The following is a 26,722-nucleotide window of genomic DNA, read 5'->3' on the forward strand; positions in this document are numbered from 1 at the left end:
AAGATAAATCGAAGTAAAAGTGATCAGTAGGAAATGCATTTGTTTGCATTATGATATTTTATTGATTAATCAGTCACTACAGACTGTAACAGTAAAGGAATAGATTCCTGGTGGTGGTGGGTAAGGAGTGGTGGTTAACAACTTCTGTATTTAAAGTGCTACAATGTCACAGCCTATGACTTCAAGCACAATGAATATGCAACTCATTATTTTAACACAGTATAAAATGTTTTTGAAGTGTCAGATTTCGCTGTGGAATGTCTTTCATAAGTTACAGCATCAATGGAAATGTCACATTAGCAATGTGAATACTTGGCAGCTATGACATTAACCACCTGCGCTACCTCACACAAATGAAACCTGCCACTAGATCCAGAGTTTACTTGACACTGTGTGTTGCCCAAAAACTGCTCAATATACAATGAACATTGTAGTACTTTTAACACCTCTGTACTGCTACAAAACTGTGAAACAAAAGTTCCATTACTGAAGAGAAGAGTATCTTGAAGTGCAAGCCTTTTTAAAACACTGCCCCTGTTACTGTGCCGGTTTGTCCCTGTGGTTAAGGCCACAGCCTGCAACCCACTCCCTGTACACATAGCAGAAAAAGCACCATAGCTGCCAAGGTTTCAGACTGCTATGTGTGACCATTCATAATTTCAGTGAAATTATGAGTGACATTTCAATGACAATAAGTGGCACCTTCACAAGAGTAACATTAAGCAATGAAGACGAGGGAAACACCCTTGGGTTGAATAAAAAAATGCAACATAAATGAGTAGAAATGTTTTTTTCCAAAAGCTAACGACTCCAACCGTAATAAAAATCATTAACCCTGAGAGGTCTGCGCCCACCCCTCCCCCGGTTAGGGAACCTCTATCTGCCCAAGGCACAAATCACACCATGACCCCCACATGCTGTCAGAGCTACACTCGGCTCTATTGACTTAAGTGACACAGTGTGGCTTAAAAACACCGAGCGGCCTAACACGATTGGAGTGCCGCATCTCATGAAAATGAGTGATTCAACTGACCCAGGCTGTGAGTGACTGCAAAACTACAGCTTGTAACAGAGCAGGCAGCTGAAGATAATCATGACTGCACTAGGCGCTGCTAGTTTACCATTACTTCACTCTATGCACTGACTCAAGATGTGCGGCAATTCAGTACCGCGCAGCTGCCTCGTAGTAGCCACAATTACTCCTGAGGAAAACCATGCCGCCCGGGCATTATTCAAACATAGCTAAGCAGCAAAGCTGCACAACCCAATGCTCTGAGCTCCACAGCAGCAGCGGTTCATGGGGCGGGATGGGGAGAGTCACAGGCGGCAGGGCTCACTTGATGTTTTAAATAATTTCTGTGGTGTGACCAGTGCTGATTGCCACCACAGCTTCCCACAACTTCGTCACAGTGTGGCTCAGTGCTGTATAATTTAAAGGAACCTGTAGAAATGGGGCGATATATCACCCCAATCGGATGCACAGCATAAATTAAGCATGACTTTGATGCCAAAATAAACCATTGTCATCATTTTTATTCCAATTTCTTCCAACTTTAACGTTTTCATCCTTAGTTGTCAAATGAGAGACAACTTATGTTCTTTAAATCCTTATCAACTGCAGACATGCCAATCCTGGCCTTATACTGTATCGTGATACATAAATAATCCTCATTCATTGATCCAAATAACCCAATCCATTTGGGGCCTATTTCCGGCCCTTTGTCAGGGGTACTCTACAATTAAAAAACATTGTTGTCAAAATGAGCATTCGAATCAATACAATGCATTGATATCTACACTGAATTATACTGTTTTCACCTTGTATAAATTAACGCTTTTCCCACTAAATGTAACCCTAGAGCTACCCCTAAGTTGATGCCCAAAACCACCTCTCCACTACCCTTAAGCTTGCATCCCAATACATTTACATGACAGCCCTTCATAAACGAATTGTTGCCCAACTGCTAAGTCACCCCGGACATTTACCTTCTAAATTAGCTTCCATAAACGCCTCACGATTGAAATACTAGCCTCCAAGTACTGCATGCTTTCCTAAACCTGTGCTTTTAACACCGGTGCTCTGTGTTCACCCTCCTCCTTTTCGTAACCACCTTCAATTGACCCTATATCTCGCTCATCCTTGCTGCATTAGGCAGTAACCTTTCCTTTCATGTACTTCATAATCATTAGTGATTTATTTAACATGCCGACGTCTTTACTCTAGTAACCTCCCCTTCATCTTACCCTGGTAACCCTGATACAATCGAAGTGAACCCACTCTTCTAAATCCGTCCTTCGTGATATTTGCCAAAATCCAAATCTACTACATGTCCCAAAATCTACTGCTTGTGCCAAGGTAAAATGTGTCAGTGCTTTGTCTAACAAGCAGCATAATTTACACTTCCTCCCCCACCACACATCAAACCTAACTGCCCCGCCCACCCTATGACATACAACCTTAATTATATACAATCCTATATCTCTTGTTAACATTAGCTGTTGTACAAATTCATTGTACGCATGCAGGCGTGCTTATTATCGAACCTGTCATGAATTCCAATACAATCCGCCTTGTTTAAAAACTGCAAGGGCTTGCACGCAATCAAATTCAAAATGTAATAAGAATTCCTGACAAGAAGAAAATAAAGAAGGTGTGCACGCTGTCAAACCCCTCCTTTTTGTATATAATTTAAAGGCACATTCTTCTTAATTTTATTAAAAACTAGCAGAGTGAGAGATACAAGTACCTCACTCCAGATGAGCAGCAGTTCGGTACAGCCCAGCCTCCTCGTAGCCCCACTGACTCCCAGTGCTGGGGCATGATTCAGGTTCAGCAGCCAAAGTATGCCCTGGGCTGCGGAGGCCGCTAAGATCCTTAGGTTGGGTTGGGTGAGTCCAGTAACAGCCAGGGACACATTTTTGAAAATATTTCCTGCGTGTGAGGCACGCTTATTGCCCCTAAAGCCTCCCACAACTAATCTCAGGCACGTAGCGAGGCACTGCTGACAACCACTGACGCCGCATCGGGCAGCAGCAGGAAACAGTAACTAGGAAGTCACGTGCGGTGCTGCTGCGCAGCGCTTGCTCTTCAGACAGCCGCCGCGCAGCACTTGCCTGTTGCGGCGGCCTTTATAATTTATTTGGGTACACTAACTGACAGTAATGTCAGCAAGTGTCCCCAAATAAATTATAAAGGCTGCTGGAACGGGCCATTGCCGCCCGGGCGCCTTCAAAATAGTGCCACCTGGGCGGACTGCCCCCTCCACCCCCCTAGCTATGCCTCTGAGAATGGGGTTGCCCTCCTTTTCCACTCCTCCATCCATTTCCTTCATCACGCCACTCACTCTGACAAGGTGGAGAGGTTCCTTATGGTCAAGGGGGTCTTGTGGGGTCATCCATGCACTATACCCATAGTATACCCACCCAATGCAGGTAAATCTGACTTCTCCTCACGTTTCTACTGGCTCTGGAGGGCTTCGCCTCAGGGGACATAATCCTGCTGGGCGATTGTAATCTTATATGGGGCCCTACTGAAGACACGACCCACCGACACATTTCTGCAGGGGGAGTCTTTAATAAATCCCTCAGGGCATTCTGGCAACGCTTGGGGCAGGAGGATTATTGGCGGGCTTTCAATCCTTCAACACAAGGCTACTCATTCTTCTCTCACTCTTACAGATCATACTTTAAGATTCACTATATATTCCCTAGCCAAACACTCCGCCAGTCACTTGCTGGGGCTTGTTTGCATCCAATTTGCCTCTAAGATCATGCTCCATTGAAAGTGTCGTTCACTTGGTCAGCTCCGCATTCTAAACTTGCTAGATGGTACTTCCCCAATTTCCTAACTAGAGACAGACTACTCCCTGACAACCTGAGGATGGCAATTAAGGATTTTGTTTATCACTAGTGACCCCTGAGACACTACCCACGTAAAAAATTGGGATACTCTCAGAGCAGTCGTCAAGAAGGAGGGAGAGGGATCAGTTGATCAGACGGGCACCAATTACCTCCCAGAGAGAGGGGGAGGAAGGTCCAGTATCAGCTTATGCCCTTGTAGACTACACGTTTCAACAAAGGGGGGTTGCTGAACTGTTCCTAAAGAAGATTGAACAGATTGGCTCGACCGAAGGTGTGTATGTTACACCTTTGGGCATCCATTATGTTGGACGTGTTTGCCTCACACACCCAGAAGGGTGTCATGCTTCATCATAGGCGTTGCTCCTCGTCGGGGAGGCGGTGCAATCCCCAACGGGCTCACCTCAGAGAGGGGCTCTTTGGCGGAGATCTTTTTGTCCAACAGCCTATTGGTGAAGTGCAGGTGTGTGGGTCAGGGCAATCAGTATCCTGAAGAAAAAGAGTGATTTAAAATGTAGCAGGGGGTGCCGGAAACCACTTTATTCTGGGGGTCCCCCTACTGCAGTTAAAAAATGGAAATAGCTCGCTGGGTGACGGCAGGTTAGGTAGCGTAACCCTAAACGAGACTAAAGTGAGGGTTGGTCATACTCTCAGAGCAGTCATGAGAGGTAAATATATTGCTTTAGCTACTTTCTTTAAACAACAGCATATGGGGGAGTGGCTCTTATTAGTAAAAGGAGCTCTGTGTGGCGGAAAAGCACACAAAGAGGGCCCTTCGGTTCAGACCCTGAGGCGGTTTACACGAGTGAGGGGGAAACTACAAGCCATATACAGCAACAGGGCGGAAAACACAATCCTACGCCTTCAGGACAGTGGCTATGATGGGGGCGATAAACTAGGCCCGCGGCTGGCGCAACAACTCAGAGCGAAACAAGAAAAAGAGTATGTTAAACACATAGTCGATGACATGGGCGTCACACACTCTAGTGAGGGGGGAAAAGCAAACGCATTCAGGGACTTCTATTGCTCACTTTAAACTGCAGAATCTCTAACTGAGTAGGACCAGTCCTGCTACCTGGACTCACCAGACTTACCACAGGTTCCCTCTTCCATCAATAGTGAGCTTAGCGCACCAATCAAGATAGAAAATATTCAAAAAGCGATAGACGCTCTTAAATTTCAGAAAGCCCCCGGCCCCAATGGGCTAACAGCTCAGTTTTCCCGAACATTTGATGCGGAGTTAAACCCTCATCTGACAAGCCTCTTCAATGAAATAGCTGCTGCACAACAGGTATCCCCATCGATGATGTAATTAGAGACTCCCCATGGGGGAGTCTCTAATTACAATATTCCCCAAAGCTGGGAAGGATCCGCAACTATTTGCTTCCTATCGGCCCATAGCCCTTTTAAATCTGGACGCTAAATTATACTCTAAAATGTTGGCCAGTTGGCTAGAAAATGTCCTACTTACGATAATACATCCCAACCAGTTGGGCTTTATTAAGGGTCGACAAACCTATGATAACTTGCGCAGAATGATACATTTGATAGACAAAGTGCAGAACAAGAGCGTCCCGGCGGCCCTCCTCTCACTTGACGCAGAGAAGGCCTTTGACCGGGTTGACTGGTCCTCCCTGTGTCGCACCCTTCACCGCTTCGGTGAGTCTTTTATCGGAATGGTCCATGCTAACTATCATCCCCCCAGATCCTGAGTCATTGTGAATGTTGAAGCTTAAAAAAAATTCCACTCTCAAGGGGGACGAGGCAGGGTTGCCCCTTTTCCCCCATGCTGTTCGCTCTTTGCATAGAGCCAATTGCAAAGCAGATAAGAGCTAACCCCAATATATATGGGTCAAATTTGGCCCAGATGAACACAAAATTTCGCTCTTTGCAATGATGTTTTATTATCCATTACAGACCTACAGACATCGCTGCTGCCTATTCAAAGTGAACTCAGCTTTTTCGGGAAGGCAGCAGGATTTAAAGCCAATCTATCTAAATCTTTTCTACTTAAAATGACTCTGCCCTAATCGACAATGGCGAGGGTCGAGGAGACATCTCCCTTCTGCTGCGTACGCAAAGAAATTGCCTATTTGAGTGTTACAATCACTCCCAAATTAACTGACCTCTATAAGGCCAACTTTCCTCCTCTGTTGTGGCAGCTTCAATTCAAATTACGGAGGTGGGGTCTGCATTCATCTCTTGGATAGGCAGGATAAATGCAATCAAGATGAATGTTTTACCCAGAAGCCCTGGGAGAATTAGTTCTTTTTGTGCCATCAATCACTGGCACACATTAATCGCTGACTTTGAGTGTTATTTTCAATTAGAAGAGAGACACACAGAAATTTGCTACCTTTAAAATTATCAATATCTATAAGTAGAGGGGGACGGGGAGCTGAAAAGAGGTCCAGTACCCTTGCTCTCAAGAACTATTATAACAATACTATAGGGTAACGGTTCCTATGGTGCTGGATCACAGGTTGGAAAAGTGGTATAGAGGTTGAATGGGTACTTCCTTAATAGGAAGTGGTGCCCTCACACACCAGTGAGAGTGTCATGTGTACTCATCGGGCTTTGCTCCTTGTGGGGTTGGCGCTGTAATAACCCACGGGCCCCATGAGAGGGCTCTTTTGCAGAGAGCTTCTTTAGAAAACTTTGATGGTGAGTGTGAGTGTGTGGGGAAGTGGTGGGTGGTGAATTAAAACAACCTGAGGGGTACCTCAATGTTATATTTGAAGCCGCTGAATGTTTGCTGAGGCAGGCAGAGGAGAAGGACTTTCATTCTGACACACTGATACAAGATGCTGAGGTTCCTGCAGACACTCCAGCTCTCAGTGGTCTGGCATCCCTCGCGGGTTGTCCATCTCGAGACCAAGACGGGGTCCCACAATCTCTCACTTCTGGTAATGGGGTTGGCTTCAGCTTAGGGGGATTCTTGGCTCTACACCTACATACATGCTAGGTGCACGTAGGTATATCTAGTTAGGTTTGCATCATAGGAGTACGCAGTATTATTGTCATGTATTTACATACCTGCCTGTATTAATTGTTTTAGCACTATGGTAGGAATCTACCATCCATTTGCTCTATTGGTGCTCATAATCATTTATATCTGTTTCTGTCTTCCGGTTGTTTCGGCACAAGGGGGGGGATTGTTGACTCCTCAAAATGACTGCTGTAGAGAACAGTGAAACATCCTTCATGAAGGGAGCCTTGGATGAAGGGGAAACCCAGAGTCTCTAAATTGGCAGCATCCATTTGTGTGAGACATCCAGCAAAAAGGGTATGGAATGGGAGGATCCAGCAGAAGAAGAAAGACCACCTATAAAAAGCAATTCGAGGATGGGACATCCTACTCATGTCACTGGCATAGATTAAGTTATACAACCATCACCTATGAGTGGTGTGCTGTAGACCATGTCCAAATCATCATAGTTTGGGAAGTAGAATGTGTATTGGCGACCTTCTTCCTCTGTGTCCTTTAATACTCCCAGGCTTTCCAGAGATTTCTTTTGAATTGCCCCAATGCCAATGGCAATGATATCTGCAAGACGAAAAAGTAATTAACCTCAGTGTGCTTGCAATACAGTGCCACATTTTTTACATTTGCTCGGAATACGTACACAGTAGCATGCTAAATCTGTAGTATTACTATACGATTTATACACTATAGGTAAGGCTCCCAGTTCACTGTATTACCTTAGGATAATGCTGTAGTGTTCCAACTAGAGAATAATACTACTTCAAAATCTGTAGCAAGCAAAATTCATGCAAAACCATTTTAGTGTGAAAAACATGAAGGAGGGCAATTGGAGTACTACATGGCAGTATGCCGAATTCACGACATTACCCTGCAGTACAGTCCGATTTCAACAATACAGCCTACGGGGTAGCAGAGCACACATTCTTTTTGGGCTCTGCAACTCAATCCTCAAAAGTACTGGACAGGTTGCTGTATTAGGTATGGCAGGTGTGACCATTCCTAAAGTACTAGGGTCCATCCTATTGATATGCCGGTCTTCCAAGCAGTTAATTTGTTGTAAGGGTGAATTTTTCGATATTAATTTTCTGTGTGAATGCGCACAACGACCTATGCCTGCCTTACACACATGTGTGGTTTTTAAGCATGGTGTGGCTTGCCGCATATGTGAATTAAATTAATGCATCCCAAACGTTTATCACATATGGCGCATGCAGGACATATTTCCCACCCTTGTTTCCTTCACCTAGTTTTTCAAAAAACCTCTCTGACACTAGTGCTATCACTACACTTGGGTTTTAACCCTTGACCACAACCTCACCAGCATGTTATTATCACATGTATATACCAATTTAAAACAGACATATTTTTGATTGTACCCCCTTTTGTTTCCTTTCCTAGTATTGGGGAGGTCCTACAACAAAGGGTATTCCTGCGACACAATTCAGGTCGTATACTTGATTCCTTCAACCACTGGGGAATCTACAGCAAGTTGATGAGCAATTTGGTCCTGATGAATTGCCTTAGAGGCATGAAACATGTCGACCACGTCTTTGATTGAGGGTTGAATGAGGCTTGATCACCCTAACCGTCACGCCTCAATACCCCTCACTTTCACCAATTTTTAATGAGGCAGTGAGCCATGTTATTAAAGTCTTCTTAAATGGACTCTACTGACCTCTTTTAAACCACACTCACGCTCACTTTTGCACCTTTTTTAGGCCCCTTACACACATGCATCCATTGGCGAAGGAATAAAAGAACTCCGCTAAAGCGTAGCACTGAGTGCCACCCGACGGGCATTGCATCGCCAGCCCGCCGCAGGAGCAGGAAGCCAATGATGACACTGTACGATCATCGGGTGGGATGGCAATAGCCGTCCAACCTTTGACTTGTGTGAGGCATCCTTAATTCCGGTAAGGGATTACTTTAATCCCTATTCCAGACACTTTTAGAAAGAGAGGCTTTCTTAACTTCAGTCCATCCACTGCGGGGAACTCTGTACACCTTGTTGGTTTCTAGATACTGTGGTCGCCCAAAGATGCCATTCCACATCCACAGTAGGGGCGAAAGGACTGCTGTTGTGCCGGGTTGATAAGGAAAGGGCAAGGGATCTGGCAGTGCCCCTTTTGTTGCAAAAGTGCTCAAGTACCATGTCGGTGGAGCACGGAGTAATGTACAAGTTACTCACCTTTGGTAATGTCTTTTCTGGTAGAGACTATTTAACAGCAGATTCCTCACCATAGATCCCGAAAATCATGAGTAGTACCTCTGCGTGCCGGTAGGTGGCTTTGTTCTGCTCTCGTTGGCGGTGTCCATGTCAGAATTGAAGTTGCAGTGCCAACATTGGCGACACCAAGGTGTGCTGACATCAGTTTATTTTGTGACTATTTCAACACCAAAAATGCAGAGCCACGTAAAAAAAAAATGTTGTTATCTTTACCAGTGTGCAGTGTCTAATGGGATCTTGTGGGCAAACAATCCAGTTTACATAGCGAGGAGGATGGGAGAGTCAGTGACAAACCTGTACTTAGATAGAGTCTCTACTACATAATCCGTTACCAAAGGGAAGTAACTTGTTCTTCTGATAGAGACTTTTAACTGCAGATTCCTCAGCAATACCTCCCCATAGGCGGGTCTGAAAACTGGCTTCTACCATAAAGTCTATTTCTGCATGGCCTTGTCCTTCTTTGCTCTGGTGAACCCAATGAAGAGTTGATTGTCCACCTGATGGTTATTAGTATGATCATTGTAGAAGGCATGAGTTCACTTATGGTCCAAATAATTGAGTCTCTCCTCCTCTTAGGAGGGGTGAGGGGAAGCAGGCAGAGGGATACTTTTGGCTGACAGACATGGGAGGGAGTGACCACCTTCACAAGGAAAGAGCTACGTGTCTGAAGGAATACTTTGTCAGGGGAGTAGTTGGTAAATGGTGGGTTGGCTGACAAAGCCTGGAGGTCACTGGCTCTCCTTGACAACGTAATGGGCACCAGGAAAACTAATGGTTAAGAGCTGCAGAGTGCAGCTATGCAGGGGCTCAAAGGGAGAACACATTAGGTAAGTGAGGACCAAATAATTGTCCAAATGTTGCAAATATTACAACAAATGAGTCACAACTTGTGAATTAGACAGGGAGGGTTGAATAAACACCAAGCCACAAACGTATCCCAATGGCAGGTGTGCACAGTCTCAGTGGAATGATGCCTGACAGCCAAGATGACATAATAGACCTCAGCGGGAGATCAAAACCTGTCAACTGTTGCCGCTCAATCTCCTGGCATGAAGGTGGACAGTGTGCAGGTCTGGGTACAGAGCCCTACCCTGTCCTGCATCAGGAGATCCTCCAGAGAAGGCAGCCTGACCAGAGGAGCTATGCTCATGTTCAGGTCTGGATACCACACTCTCCATGCCCAATCCGAAGCCACTAGGATGGTTTGGGCGCGGTCGGTCTGACATTCTTGAAAACATGGGGCAGTACCGGTATCTTCCAAAAGGTATACAGGAGTCCCAAGTTCCACTTGGAGCAGGAGGCGTCTCCGCGTGAGAGCCTATCGAACTGCTGACATTTAACATTGTCTGCAGTTGCGAACAGATTGAATTAAGGCTCTTCTTACTCTCAGAAGAAAGAGCCCATGCACCAACTCCGGATGTAGTCACCATTTGTGATATGCGAGGCATCGATGGCTGCGTTTGTCTGGTCTGGAATTCTGGGAGCCAGTCAGATGTTGCATGACGAGGGAGATGTCCTGTCCCTCCAGTCAATATCCTCCTGGCACAGGGTCTTAGATCCCACCCGCCATGTTTGATGCAATACCATATGGCAGTGGATTTGTCAGTGAACACCTGTACCAGCCTCCCATTGATGGATTCCAAATGAATAGTCCTCAGCTTCAACAAATGTATTTGGAGCTGCGACTTCGCCGAAGTCGTCTTCACCTCTCCCAGGTGGCCGCTCTAACCCAGAAGGGACGCATAAGTCACCATATGTCCTCTGGGTGGGGTAGGGAGAGGCGTCTTCCACTGACCTAATCATGGTACATCAGCCACCACGGCATATCTCTTGCAGTATCCTTCAAACCGGGACCAGGTTGGGGAGATTCCCCTGATGATGCACCCATTGGTACTTCAGATTCCTCTGCAGAGCCCACATATATCATCTGGTGTGCTTAATCATCAGGATGTAGAAGGCCATCAGACCCAGCAGCCTCAGAGTCAGTCTCACCAAATTCTATGTTTGAGGCCAAAACAATAGGATCATAGCTCGAATATCCTGGACTCCCAGTTTGGGAGGACAGGAGAGGAGCTGCACTGTATCCACAATGGCTCCAATGAAAGGGAGCGACTTAGGAGTCAGGTGTGACTTCGGCATCTTCATAATGAAGTGCAAATGTTTGGCTGTAGTCTGGGGGTGGGTGTCGACTGCTTGGGGCGAGACTGGCTTCAACAGCCAGTCATCGAGGTACAAAACTGGATCCCAAGGTCTCTGAAGATGTGCTGCAACCACTGCCATCACTTTCATGATTCCCCTGAGGGGCAATGGTAGGGTCAAAGGGGAGTACAGCAAACTGGAAAGGCTAGTGGCCTACCGTGAACTGCAGGTAATGCACGGGAGCTGGCATGACTGGAATGTGGAACTAAGTGTCTTGCAGGTCCAATGCTACCATTCAGCCTCCAGCATACAGGGCATACAGGCACTGAGCCAACATGAACATCTTACATTTCTCTCTCTGTAGAAAGGCATTGAGAGGGCACAGATCTAGGAAAGAGACCTCTGTCTTTCTTTGGCACCAGAAAGTAGCGGGAATAACAATAATGCCACATGTCTGGTGCAAAACCCTCTTGGTGGCTCGTTTGGCCAAAGGAGCCAGCACTTCCTAACTGAGCAGGGTGAGATAGTCCTCTGTCTGGGATAGTGGCAGTGGCTGATAGGTGCCCACAAATAGTTGTAAGTACCCCTTTTGAATGATCTGAAGCACCCACTTGTTGGAGGTGATCGCATACCATTGTGGCAGGTGGTGCCTGATTCTGTCTTCAATGGGAAAGGCCAAGTGATATGACAGTGACCCTGCTCTTGTGAAAGCACTCACGCCCTACGTAGGCCTTGTCACCAAAAAGGTGGGAGCTATTGTTGGGCATGTTGGTCACTGGTGCCTGGATTTTCCCAAAGAACCATGTGTGGCACCGCAGTAGCACATTAGAAGCCTTGGCGCTACACAGGGAGTCTGTGGTGACAAGTTTATACCAGATGGCAAACTTCATCACAAACTGCTGTCCACCAGAGCTTGGCTGAGGATGGCAAGTCCCTCCTCAGGCAGCAGGCAATTCAGCTGTGCAACTGTGTCCGTGTATGGGAATATCGTCCCAAGTGCCATACAGTCACCACCAACCACATGGCAAGGCTGGTGAAAGAAAATATGCGCAGTCCAGAGGTGCTCAGCCTATTGGATTCCCTATCGAATGGTGTGGTAGAGAACACGCTCTGGTTGACCTTTGAAGTTGACGTCTTCACCAACAGGCTCACAGCGTAGGGGTGCTGGGATTGGAATGCTTGGTCTCCCTGGGAGGGACGATATTGACAGGCAATAGTTTGATACACAGGATCCCCTGTACAAGATTTCGCTCAGGTCCCCAATAGCACTTCAGTGAGGGCTTGATTAAAGGGGAGAAGGGGCTCAGGCAAGCCCACTCCAAGTAGAATCACCCCCATCAAGTCATTGCTCCTGACCTCTACAGCAGGCAGCTAAAGCTTGAGCACCACTGCCGCCTTGCTTTTCACAGTAGCAAAAGATGCACTTTCCTTAGAAGCCTGGCCCAGAGTGGAAAGCATGCCAGAGTCTGAGGCGCTATCCAAGTCACTGGTGTAACCCAGCTCCTCATATCAGTTTATTTCCCTCAGGGTCACCATACACCCCCTCCTCATCTGGCCCTTTAGATAGGTAGGGCATGTCAATGTACAGAAAGTCCGGGGTAAGGTAAGGCCTGGAAGGCGCTGGCTTCAATATTGAGCAGCGTCAGGGCATCACTTAGTCGGCATTGGGGATTATGGTCGGCATGTCGTCAAACAGTGGTACCGGGGAAGTCTTTGGATGGAAATACAGCCGGAGTCTGATCAAGAAACCTGTTTTAAGTTATTTAAACTTAGTGAGATCTGTTGCCACTGTATTTTAGCGAAATGTGGGGGATGAGTCATTAGCTGATTGGCTGATGACTGTAAAAGGCAGGCATGTTGTTTTTAGGTATACTTTGCCTGTGTTTTGCGTTATTAATTCCAATGTAGATAAGTATTAAGTAAGTATTAGGTTTTGTATTTTTGCCCTACTTATTACCACTTTATTAAAGTGGTAATCGGTAGTGCAAAATATTTATACATTTCTATATATGTGTTTTTAAAAATACAGGGTAGCACGGCACTACCGCAGTATCCACCAGACAGATCATTAATACAAGCAACTTTTTCTTCTGATGGATACTTCTACTTGCAGATTCCTCACCTGCAGAACACAGTTCACAGCAATTCCCTGACCAGGAGGATGATTAAACAAGAAAGTCATGCAAGATGGATCTGGTAAAATGTCCATCTCTGTGCATCTCTGTGCCCGGGCAAAAATGCTTTGCAAAGGTGTGCAGTGAAGCCCACGTTGCCACTTTACAAATTTCCGCAATTGGTACACCTCAAGCAAATGCAGAGATGGTGAACATAGCTCTGGTGAAATGGGCTTTGATCCCCCGCCGGTGGACTCTTTCTTGACCAAGGCGTAGCAAGTCTTGATACAGAGGATGATCCATTGAGATAAAGTCCTCTTCTGTATCACCTTGCAGTTTCTGGTTACCACAGTAGCCAGCAAAGAGCTGGTCGTCGGACCAGAAGAGTGATGGACTGACTATGATGGACCGAAGTGACCACCTCAGGGAGGAAAGCAGATCTGGTTTTCAACACCAACTTATCTGAGAAGAAGGTAGTGAATGGAGGATGAGAGCTAACGGCTTGCAACTCACTAATCCTTTTCACAGACATAATTGGAACAAAAAACACATGTTAAAGGGTCCACATACAAACTATGAAGAGGGTCAAACGGAGTACCCATCAAAAATAAAGGAACCCCCTACCAGGAAGTCCAGTTGAGGGAGTGGTAGGAAAAAGATTGGTCATCCTTTGAGAAAACACTTGACAACAGGTATGGCACATTCCGTCTGAGCAAGAGGAAGTGCAAAGTGCATTACTTGAGAAATGTTGGCCTACAGAGAATCCACACAACTGTCTACACACCATGCAACCATGTTGCACCTTCTGCTGTAATAAGCAAACTTAGTGGAAGGGCGACGTGCAGACAAGATGATGTTTACCACCTCTGGTGCCAGCTGAAAGGAGCTCAGGTATCCCAGCTTAATTGTCAAGCATGTAGGCACAGATCCATTCCCTCGAGAGTGAAAGAAAAGGTTCGGCCTTAGTGGAAGGTCATGGGGTGGACAAGTGGAGAAGTATAGAAAATCAGCATACCACACTCTTCTTGGCCAGTCTGCGGCACAGAGAATAACTTGGGCCGGGTCTTGACGAAAACGCATATTGCAGCTGAAAGTTCCACCTCAACTAAAACATGTCCTCAAGGCTTCCCTCAATGGATACTGAAAGGTGTAGAACTGCAGGCACTGAGCATTTTCTGAAGAGGTAAATATGTCTACCTGAGAAGTGCCCCACTGGGCGTTAATGTCCTAGACGACATCTGGGAGAAGTCACCACTCGATATCGGCAAGATAACACAAGCTGTTGATTCTGACATTCAGAGACACCCCACTAGGCGACTCCTGTGGCAGTATGCTCAAGACCACAGTCTCAATGCTTTCAGGAAAAGGAGTAGAGACTTTAATCCCCTTTGTTTGGTCACATGCAACATTGCAGTTGTGTTGTCCATCATGTTCTGCATGGATCGACCCAAGATGGAGGGGAGGAAGGCCTTGAGCGCCAGCCATATCGCCCACAGTTCCAACAGGTTTATATGAGCACCTACTCCTCTTAAGAACAGAGACTTATGATCTCCAAATCCTTCAGTTGAGCTCTCCACCCTTAGGTGGAGGCATCCTTCACCACCGTAGTCATGGTTGAAGTGGGAGTGAAGGCCATCCCTAAAGTCAGGTTCTTCTCATTCCCCCAACAATCCACTTCCATCACAGTGCTGGGGGAGACCATGGAGGACTCTGACAGGTCTCCCACAGGCCCTCATGTGCCAATGTGCGTGCATGACTAGGAGGACAAATGGAAGCCAGCGGACCCAGTAATCATAGGACTCTCAGAAGTAGAACTCTTGCGCCTGGCTGAAAAGATGTAACATCTCCTGAATGTCCGTTACTCTCTGTGACGGAGGGAAGACACACAGAGGGTGGTGGTCAGTACTGACCCAATGACCTTGAGTCGTTGGAAGGGCCACAGGTAAGAATTTCTTTCCCCAGTCCTCCAGACATTTGGACTCTCTGTCAGCAGAAACGGTAGGAAAAGCATTGCCAGATTGGGTGCTCCAACAGAAAGCTTGGATGACCAGACTCTTTGGAGGTAGATGTGTTGGCAAGAAAGCAGGATCACCAGCGGCAGAACAATAATGGGAGGCAACCAGCCTATTGACTGCCAACGTAGATGAGGGTTTCTCCCATGCTGCCATAACAGGATCCAGCAGAGCCTCACTGAAGGTGAGAAGTGTTTCTGAGCAGGCTGATGAAGGAAGAATAACCTCTCTAAGGACTCTAGTTTCTGTTTCAGTAGTTGACAACTGTAAGTCTAACATCTATGCAGCCTTCAAAGTGACTGTGTGCAAGTGTAAAACCTCCGACACTGGCTCCAGTACGGAAGTCCATAGCTAACTCAGGCAATGTACTTAAACCAATGGCTGAAGACAGGCCATAGAATCCAATGGGATTTTGATCCGGTTCACCTACAGGAAAGTACTTCACTGTATCAGAGACTCTTACAAAAATTTAGTTGAGATGGTGTATTTGGGGCAGGAGGGGACAGCAGCAATGGTGAAGTTGATGGTGGAGGTGGGATTGGCGCTGTCCATGGCATTGGCTATGGGACTGAGAAGCAGAGTGCAGGATCAAAGCAATATGGTGCAGACATTGCCTTTAATGGAACAGCGCTGAATGGTTGTGGTTGAAAGGGGATAGAGAGTTGTAGATTCAGTGGGTCCACTGGGCCCAAAGGTGTGCTGGACTGCGCTGGTGCCTTCGTGAAAATCGTGTACATCGTGTTGAGAAAGGCTGCTGGGATGCTCCTGGTGCTGGGAACTTCGGGAGAACAGGGGTCAGAGGCACTGTTGTTGGCTTGAGAAATGATGGCTCCGGGCCCAGAAGCTAAGGAGGTGGAGGTCTATGCAGAACAGGGTCTAAGGGAGGAGGAGGGCTACATAGAGGATGCTCTGTAGGTATGTCGACCAACTCCAGTTCTGAGGGCAAAGGTCTTGTTGGAGAAGGAAAATGACTGGTTGGCTCCTATATTTCTATTCTTCTTGCCAGTGGATGGAGATGGAGAGAGGGACAGTGTTGTTGCAGGGATTCCGTAGAGTACTTGAACTATGCTTGGGATCATAGAACCTTAGTAGGCTGGGACTGAGTCATCCCACCACCAGAGTACCCATGAGCCTGGAACCTATTAGCTATAGTGTCTGACTTGCCTTCCTACTCACTCACAGAGGACCAAGTGATTAGACACCCCAGAACACAACACTCCCAGCCATCTCAGGAATCGCAGTTGCAGGACACACCCTTTCGCTCTCACACTCATACTAGTCCACAATAAGATTTGACAGAGACTTGACAAAAGTTGAAAATGTTTATTTTAACTATAATGCTCTAGTATGCTGTATATGTGCCACAATAAGTAAGAAAATACGGTCAGCATAGTAAGTAGTCCATCAATCATAATAGGAGCTGTCAATGTATAAGACAGAATAACCTAACCTCCCTCCTCTTCTACAGTAGAAAAAGTGATTATATATCAGAAGATCTCTGGGTTTGACAGCAGGCACTGTACCTTAGCATGCACAGATGAAAGTTTTGCATCTCAGGTGCAGTCACTATCTCTTCCCTGGAAGGTTACCTCTCCACCTGTGTTTTATTACCTATTTTTGCATACCTATATGACAACAGTACAGGTTCCCAAACAACAGCTGCATTTGTGTGTTTTGTCTATGTGCTAGGACCTGATCAAAACAGAAGAACAAGGGGAATTGTTGTTTGGCCTAGTCTACTGTGTTCAGACTAAATCCCAGGAAAGAACAGAACACGAAAACAACAGCAGGTTCTGTGTGAAAGTACAGTGTGGCAAAATATGTTTGTATAGTAACGTGCACAAAGCAGAGGGCAGTCTGTAACGGGCTCATGCTAACATAGGGAAAATGACAATGGGCCTGCTCAGGATATATAACACGCTAGCCCTGGTCAGGATGGTAGCACCACAAATGAAGACAGAAATCAGGTGATACGCAGACCCAAAACGTCCACAACAGTTCATAGTCAGTGTCTCCTATACTGACCATTGTCAAACTGGAAAAAAAAAGGTTTGCCGTGGAAAATATATCCAATTACGGGGAATCTCCGGGACCCAGGATGTAGGATGCCAAGTGAAAATATAATGATTCCAATAACAAATCCGAACCTTCCATATTAGAAATGTTAGCCATCCAATTGAGAAGCTCAAAGGAAAAAACATGCTCTTCGTATCCAGCAGTTAACAAGACCATAAATGGGCATCCTGTGGTGATTTCGATGAAACTGAGATCCAGAAGATGCTGTGCAGTTGCACAGGGATCACCTCCGGCCACCAGCCATAAGGACTGGTGGTACAGAAGCAACATGCCCAAGGAACAGTCCTGGTTATGGGCCACTAAGGGACACATCAACAGTTCGAAATCCAGGGCAGCGTGAGATGGTGTAGCCAGGCCGAATGTCCAATGCCTACTGAAAGGGGCACCAGATGCAATGAAACACAGGTTGCACACAGGTGAAATAAGCATAGTGGAATGTTCGACAAAACTAGGCATCCAGAGCGTCTATAAGCACCACTCCAAAAAGTTGCAGCATTCGCTCACGGCACAGTTGCAGCGATGCCTGTCCAGGCAGGACCACAAATGAAGCAGCCATTGTGGAATATAAGGAACAGCACGTTGATGCCTCAAATTAAGAGGAGCATCAGAGGGATCCGACCGAAAATGCTGGAAATAATAGATTGTATTAAAGTTGGGATTACTCCAATAACAGTCTGAAATGATGTCACAAAGCAGGAGCCCAGAGGTTTGAAAAAGTGTGCCAGGCCTTTGTTAACAGACGCATTAAATATTTGATGAATCAATTACCTGAAATGAAGGGGAGATTTGTGTTTAACCCGTTTAGTGATTGCGTCGGACAATGGCCAGCGCAAGCACTACCTCCCTGGTGCGGCGCACGTCCATTGGCCGTCACCAGGGAGGGCCCCTTTAAAAAGTATGATGCAAAGCACAAGAGATTTTTTTTTAATGATTCCCCCTGTGGGAGACATGGAAGGCTTTCTGCGTCTACTCCCGCCCCCTCTCCCACCCATCTGTGACGTCAGCGCGCCACGAGGCGCTCTGATATCACTGATTTCCCCACCAGAGCTGAGGACAGCTGCAGGAAAGGCAGCGCTCGACTCCGATGGGGAAATTAGGCTGAACACGGCCTCCCCAACTTTCAGGGAGGCCTGGTTTGAAAGGGGAGAGTCTCCCCTTTCAAACAAGGCCGTCCTGAAAGGGTTTCCTGGCCGTGGATCGCAGCGGTGCTGCGAACCACGGCCGGGAAACCCCCACTAGACAACAGGGATGTCTTTGGGGGGGGGCTCCTCATGGTAATGGGTATATTTTTTTTAACCTGAATGTTGGCTTTCCTTTGGGGGGGCAATTGCCCCCCCCCCCAAAGTGTAAAATAAAGAATAATAAAAAAAAAAGAATTGCGGCAAAATTGGCAGGGAGTCGGTCCTGCTAACAGTGGCCAGCCCCCTGGGGGGCATTTTATTTATTATAGACATATGCTTTCTGTGTGGGCCACAATCGCTCCCAACGAAGCCATAGCTATAAAAAAAATAGAGAAAGAGGGATATCTCTTTATATATATATATATATATATATATATATATATATATATATATATATATATATATATATATATATATATGTATATATATATATATATATATATATAAAGAGAGAGAGAGAGAGCGAGTCCCTTTCTCTCTTTAGATGGTATACGAATATATATATATCCATATAAATATATTTGTATATAGATACATCTATACTACTATTATAAAGAGATAAGTGTGTCCTTTGAGCCAGGTAAACTCGAAAACTACACCACCAATCCAACCACCCAATACATCTTTGAAAACGCCAGGGCAAGCAGATGGACATAGGCTATATTAAAAAACCAAATATACGTTATTTAAAAAATTTAATATAAAAAAATGTAGTCCCTTGGAAGAAGCGCCGGCCGCGACATGCGTCGTTGACATCAGAAGAGCGCGGGGAGGAGCGGCGTACACTCTCGCGGTCTCTTTCTTACTTCAGCAATAGTGGCTACAGAACAGTTTAAAGAATTCCTTTTTCCCTCGGGTAGCCTGTTCTAAGGTCCTTGTATGCACCTTAAAAAGGCTCATGAAGGTAGGCGTGCAAGAGTGCGAGTTAATCTGTGCTCGGTGGGTGTGTCAATAACAGGCATTCCTTTACAGAACAGGGGGCCTTATTTATGAAAAGTGACGCACCGCTGCGTGAAAACAGCGATGCGTCACTTTTCACTGCGCACTCCTTGCGACACCAATGATGCGTCATATTCAATGTATGACGCATCATGTCGCAAGGACTTACAGATACGTCAGTATTTCTGACGCATCTGTAAGCGCAAAAGTGACGCATTGCTGGAGTGTGTCACAAAGTGACGCAACTCCAGCAATGCGTCCTTTCACATTGGTAAAGCCCCATGTGAAAGGACTTGCGTCAGTCTTACGCGTGCTGTGAGGCAGGCACAAGATGTTGACGCAACAGCATCCTAAAAGTGACGCAGTGAAATCTCATAGATTTCACTGCGTCACTATTACGAGGCTTTTTGCGGGGGAACGCCCCCTCTGCATACATTATACCTGGCGCAGGTATAATGTGGCGCAGGAGTTTAAAAAGTGACGCATCTACCTAGATGCGTCACTTTTTAAATATGGCGCAACAAGGCGCATTTTGTACGCTGCTGGTGCGTCACAAAAAGTGACGCACCGGCGGCGCAAAACTGACGCAAGGCTTTTTTAGGATTGCGAACTTTGAACACAAGCGTGTCATTTACCGGCATTTACAGCAGAGGTCGACCCTGAGCCATGCAGGTGGCATCCGGGTAATGACGTCCCCGACCCGTATTTCAAGTCCAAAACGGACGTCATTACAGGAGCATGCTGATTGCCCATTGTCGATGTTTGTTAGCCATGCAGACCTGAGCAAAGAGACCCCTCTCTGTTCCTCAGACGGCCCCTGATTGGGAGGGTTAATTAGACAGGGCATTTCCCAGAGCAAGGGGTGTTACCCTGAGAAAGAGGCATTGTCTCAGACGTCATGAAAGACGCTTTTCCCATATGGAGGCGCACCGCTGTGGAGTGATGACGGCGCGCGGGGATTTACTGTGAAGGGTAAATTCCCGAAAGAAGGGGCTTTGTGCAGAGGATCACAGATTAGCTAAGGCATGCCGAGACTCTTTTTTTCACAACAGCAACCAGCAGCCAGACATCTCCATGCCAGGCCTGAGTGACTTTGTTCACTTTGATTGCTCGACATCACGTGGACCAGGATGACTCCTCCCAGAGTTGATTAGGTTGTGAAAAATCCAGGACAGGAGAACAGCGTCCTTGGTGCAATGAATAATAATAATACAAATTGGTATTTGTAAAGTGCTTACATCTTACCCCTCAAAGGTTTCAAGGCGCTGGGAACTGTGGGGGAGATTACGTGAGCTTGGCAACAGAAAAGCTTAAGCAGCCTTAACGTCAGGGCGGGCGGGGGCCCGGAAGCAGCCTTTTTCTCCCAGACAACATCGGGACGGCGGGCTGCTAGTATATATATAAATATATATATATATGTATATGTATACATAAGTATACAGAGTGAATGATATATATATATATATATATATATATATATATATATATATATATATAATGTGAAAAGTTAAGAGTTACCCCTCGAGAGGAAAAGCACTGCTCTGGTTGTGTCAGTGATACCTACCTGAGAGTGCTTCTCCTCTCAAGGGGTAACTCTTAACTTTGCACATAATGTAGTCAGCCCAGGCCACAGAGGAGCACCATCGCAAGCCCCGGGCGGGTCCTTTGCAGCTTATTTGGCCAGCGAAAATGGAGCAGGAGGCGCTTTTTGAAATTGGGGGAAACTCTGCATGATGCTGTTTTACTCTACAAAGCGAACTGTAAAGGTGATGTGACGGCAGCGACCCACATGGGTTTCATGGCACATCCAGGCCCACAATGAAATTTGACAATTCACTTGATGTTGTATTATGGAAATAAAAGAAGGGAATATACTGGTGATGCATTATTTGCCGTCACCCACTTTAAGCTGTCCATGAAGAAGGGTGTGATTCCCGAAAAGCGTAGGCAGTGACAATTTTGATGGGTATTGTGTCTGCATGAGCTGCTCTGGTTGTGTCAGTGATAGCTACCTGCGAGTGCTTCTCTTCTGGAGGGATAACTCTTAATTTTGCACATGTATCTATATAAATATATGTAGAGATGAAATCTTACATATATGTATATATGTGTGTGTGTATATATATATATATATATATATATATTACCTACTGGCGGTCGCCAGTAGGTATATATAGTTAGGATTTTTTCTCTATGGCATTTCTGAAAATTCTATGTCTAATAACTTTGGCGTTTGTGGACGGAATCGGCTGAAATTTTCAGGAAAATGGCACATTCTGTTTCTGAGCAGCCCCTGAAAATTTGGTGGGGTTTCGTCAAGGGGGGCCGAGAAAAAAGGGGGGTCCCAAAACGCGTTTTTCCCATTCATTTTTCCATAGGGCGGTTGGACTCACTTTTAGCTCGAACGGCTGAATGGATTAGCCCGATGTGCCTTTGCTAGGTCTCAATATATGTGCTCCAGTAGTTTTTGAGAAATTAACGTTCAAAACAAGATATATATCTGTAACAGCGCTCCGGGCAGCGATCCGGTCCGCTTACTTTTCGCGAAACGGAACTTTGCGCGCAGAAAGCTGATTGGCTCTCCGGTGTCTGTCAACATTCTAAACAGCCCGGAGCGGCCGCCATCTTATCTCTCGGTAGGATCGAGAGAGAAGAAGAGGTGAAAAACGAAGGGGGAATTTAATGAAAGGGGGCAAGGTATACCCCTCTTGACCCCCTAGGAATGTTGTTGGGGTTATTAAAGGGTCCCGTGGGGAAAATAAAAAAAAAATGATTTTTCACGGTAGAAGCGCTTCACGGGCCGCGAACTGGGCCGCAAACTGGTAGCGAAACAGGAATTCGCCATTTTGTGCTTCGTTAATTAAATTACTAGGTATAAGGGGGTGCGGGAGACGTGTCCTAATCCCCTATGTTTCCTGAGGGTGGCTGAGGAGGCTCATATATGTTGATACATCTCTTCCAGCGGCTGTGCGTGAGCTTTTTTTTTTTTTGCTGCGTGACAGTCCGGAGCGGCCGCCATCTTATCTCTCGGTAGGATCGAGAGAGAAGAAGAGGTGAAAAACGAAGGGGGAATTTATTGAAAGGGGGCAACGTATACCCCTCTTGACCCCCTAGGAATGTTGTTGGGGTTATTAAAGGGTCCCGTAGGGAAAATAAAAAAAAAATGATTTTTCACGGTAGAAGCGCTTCACGGGCCGCGAACTGGGCCGCAAACTGGTAGCGAAACGGGAATTCGCCATTTTGTGCTTCGTTAATTAAATTACTAGGTATAAGGGGGTGCGGGAGACGTATCCTAATCCCCTATGTTTCCTGAGGGTGGCTGAGGAGGCTCATATATGTTGATACATCTCTTCGAGCGGCTGTGCGTGAGCTTTTTTTTTTTTTGCTGCGTGACAGTCCGGAGCGGCCGCCATCTTATCTCTCGGTAGGATCGAGAGAGAAGAAGAGGTGAAAAACGAAGGGGGAATTTAATGAAAGGGGGCAAGGTATCCCCCTCTTGACCCCCTAGGAATGTTGTTGGGGTTATTAAAGGGTCCCGTGGGGAAAATTTAAAAAAAAATGATTTTTCACGGTAGAAGCGCTTCACGGGCCGCGAACTGGGCCGCAAACTGGTAGCGAAACGGGAATTCGCCATTTTGTGCTTCGTTAATTAAATTACTAGGTATAAGGGGGTGCGGGAGACGTATCCTAATCCCCTATGTTTCCTGAGGGTGGCTGAGGAGGCTCATATATGTTGATACATCTCTTCCAGCGGCTGCGCCATCTTGCCTTTTTTCCAATGCCACAATTTTGTCGTGCACGGCAGCCATTTTAGATGCCAGGCTGGTCCCAGGCTATCACCTACCCCTGCGGATGTAGTTTATGGCCCCAGCTGTAGAGAATTCAGACATGCCAACCCTCCCGATTCAGGCGTGAGACTACTGATTTCAGTGCTAGTCTCCCGCCTCCCGATTTCTGCAAGCAAAAACCCGGGGGCATATTACGAACAACTAGCGATAATTTTTGTCTCTAACTTGATTAGAGACAAAAATTATCGCCGCACATCGGCGATTTTCATCGCAGATAAACTTTGCTATTATCGCAGAAAAGTCAGCGATATTCATGTATTATCGAGCAAATGCTCTTAGCCATGTTATCCACCTCCCATTGGATAACATGGCTAAGAACTGCTCAGGGCAGGTGTTAGATTTTGGAGATATTCGCGCTTAGCGCGAATATCTCCAAAAGTTGGTAATAGGAGATAGCGATGGTTAGGGACTGTTTCCAGGCGCTAACATCTTGGCACGCCCACTTTGCATGTCATTAGTGATAAATATCACTGATATGCAAAGCGGGGCCCAAGATGGTCGCTATCACCTTTTAGCTGTCACTAACTGGTGTTGGTAATAGGGAGATCATTTTATCTCTTTTTTTTTTGGCTTTTAAAGTCCAAAAAGCGGAAATAAACCCCCTTGATAATATGCCCCATGATTTCTCGGGAGTTTCAGCTGACAGGGCTTGGTATTGTGTTACGTGCTAATTCTTCCAGGAAACGTCAGAGGGTCGATGCAGGGGTTCTAGAAGGGGTGATAAACCATTTAAGCCTTATGAACAAGCGCATGGTCTTTTAAAGATTTGTGAAGTACTCGGGGCGGCGGTGTGTGTGTGCCCTCTTTCAGGAGCGGGCGGGGGGGGCACTGCCAGCAACTTGCCAGGCCAGGCAGTGTTCAACACGTGCGTCACCCTTTCTCTGCCTGCTATTGCGCTCCATGCTTCGGAAAGGTAAGAAAAAGAACGTGCATTTGAGTTTGAAATGTCCGATCTTGTAGCAGTACACTTGCAAAGCCCACACATGACAATAACCCGATTCAAGGCCCCATTCACCCGATTTTTTAAACATATATAGCACTCCAACAAAGTTAGATTTTAAAACTTTATTAACATTTAACTATAATGAACGGAACAAAAACTGTAAAAACATTTAAACATTTTTCACCCAAAAAAGCAACAATGGTCAGAAGCTGTCTTTTGTGCGAATAGTCCCAAGGCAGCACAACGTGCAGAGTTCTGGACGGCACCCAGGTGATGTCGCCTGGGTGCCGCACTGGTTTTGGGATCCTACAATGCTGCTCCGAAAATTGGCGTGGGGCGTCCCGGGTGGGGCGAGGGGAGGCCTCGTCAGTAGCGGTCTGTTGTGCGAATAGTCCCAAGGCAGCAGAACGCGCTGAGATGTTGATGGCACCCAGGTGATGTCCAGTAAACTGCCGCACTGGTTTTGGTATCCTACAATGCTGCTCCGAAAATTGGCGTGCGGCGGCCCGGGGGGGGGGGGGCGTGGGGGAGGCGGCGTGAACGGGCCTCCCCAGGTGGCGGCCATCCAGCTGAGTTGCGTCCGCTCTTGCGGCTACAGCGTCTCGCTCACCATGTTGTTGAGTTGCTCCCACTCTTGCAGTGCAGCGATAGGCGCCTGCCACAGGACTCTTAAAATGGCGGACGGCTCTTCGGTTTTGGGCCTGGTGCACTGAAATGGCCCTGGGACACCTTGGAACTCGGACGCTTGCCTGCTAGGGCTTGGGCTCCATTCTCGAAAAGCGTCCCCTCAGCCGTGAAGATTCTACAAAAGTCTTGGGGGCCCCCGACTCCCGCAGGCTTCCGGTGGGGAGCGGCTGCCATGATTGCTCGCGGAATGACCACGACGGAGCCACAAGATGGTGGTGCTCTCATGCTGACGCCAACTTCAGTCTGAATGATCCAGAAACAAGGTGGGGCTTTCATCGTTTGGGAAAAAAAAATGTTCTAAACCAATGAAAAGTGTTATTTTTAGGTCATATGACCAAGCCTTCCATCTTTAGGAAACCAAAAGTAAAATGATCCAATGAAAAGTTTTATAAACAAGTCACATGACCTGTTATGCGGCATAGGGCTACAAAAAGCGTAGAAAATCCGTTGGCACGTGAGGCGGCGTCAGTAGCGGACCGATGTGCGAATAGGCCGAAGGCAGCACAACGCGTCGAGATCCGGATGGCACCGAGGTGGTGTCCAGCAAATTGCCGCACTGGTGTGGCCATCCTACAATGCTGCGCCGAAAGACGGCGTGTCCAGCTGAGTTGCGGTCACTCTTGCGGTACAGTGACTCGAACGCGCCGAGATCCGGATGGCACCGGGGTGGTGTCCAGCAAATTGCCGCACTGGTGTGGCCATCCTACAATGCTGCGCCGAAAGACGGCGTGTCCAGCTGAGTTGCGGTCACTCTTGCGGTACAGTGAGTCGAACGGGCCGAGATCCGGATGGCACCGAGGTTGTGTCCAGCAATTTGCCGCACTGGTGTGGCCATCCTACAATGCTGCGCCGAAAGTCGGCGTGGGGTGCCCCGTTGGCTTATGAGGTGATGTCAGTAGTGGACCGATGTGTGAATAGGTCGGAACCAGCACAAGGCGCCAAGATCCGAATGGCAAGTCCTGGATGTTGAGTGCCTCAGTTGAGATTTCTGAGCAGTGCTTGTAAGACTGTCTGAAGCTTATTTGCACCTGCTGCAGCTTCACTATTGCCCTTGTGTGGCCAAAGGTCGCACATGACATAGGCGGCCGGCTCCCGAGGTCCGGCGGAACTTTTTTCCTTTTCCTTTTTGCTTCTTTTCCTACAATCCGTTTCATCTGAAGACACGACCAGGTCCCTGAATGTGTGCAGGGGGACGCTATTGATTGAATGAAAATGGCGGCTTGACACAAAGCTGACTCAAGCGTTGCTGTTGATGCTATACAGACAAAAATTGGTTTTCAGTTTGTACATTCTTCAGGATTTTTTTTTCTATCCAAGTCTGATTGAGAGTTTGTAGAAAAATGGCTTCAGATTTTCCACATACTACTCTTCAACATTCTTCCTAAATGTAACAATGTGAAACTCACTAGGAGAACGGCTGTTTCTGTTTCCTTTCAAAATGCTGCCAACAATATTTTCTGAATAGAAGACACCATCTTGTAGCATAAAGGGCCGAAAGGGGTTCTGGTCTGGCCGATGGTTGGTGGAGACATTTTGACTATATCTTGGACCTGCCCGGCCTCGCACAAAATGGCGCCGGTATAAATGGGACTCGTAACTCCTTGCCCGCAAATGTATATCTAGAAAATGTTATTGTAAGTGGCCCTGTCGTATTTTAATTACAAAATGTACGTCCACCGATTCCTCAACTGTTAGACACCTTTGTTCTTGCA

The 26,722-nt window shown here is 46.7% G+C and overlaps 1 protein-coding gene across 9 annotated transcripts in view; it reads right to left on the reverse strand.

Annotated features, from left to right (window-relative positions):
- LOC147729834 (complement factor B-like) overlaps positions 1-26,722 on the reverse strand; it is an 877,333-nt gene that overhangs the window by 325,980 nt on the left and 524,631 nt on the right. For 7 of the 9 annotated variants that reach the window (XM_086954737.1, XM_086954730.1, XM_086954734.1 and 4 more), the window contains one exon: positions 7,256-7,405. The exons of the other annotated variants lie outside the window; for them this stretch is intronic. In XM_086954737.1, the coding sequence (XP_086810863.1) occupies positions 7,256-7,405 (150 nt within the window). The remainder of the gene's footprint in view (positions 1-7,255; positions 7,406-26,722) is intronic. 9 annotated transcript variants of the gene reach the window in all.

The sequence above is a fragment of the Lissotriton vulgaris genome, chromosome 2_1, assembly GCF_964263255.1.
Source record: "Lissotriton vulgaris chromosome 2_1, aLisVul1.2, whole genome shotgun sequence".
Taxonomy (NCBI): Eukaryota; Metazoa; Chordata; class Amphibia; order Caudata; family Salamandridae; genus Lissotriton; species Lissotriton vulgaris.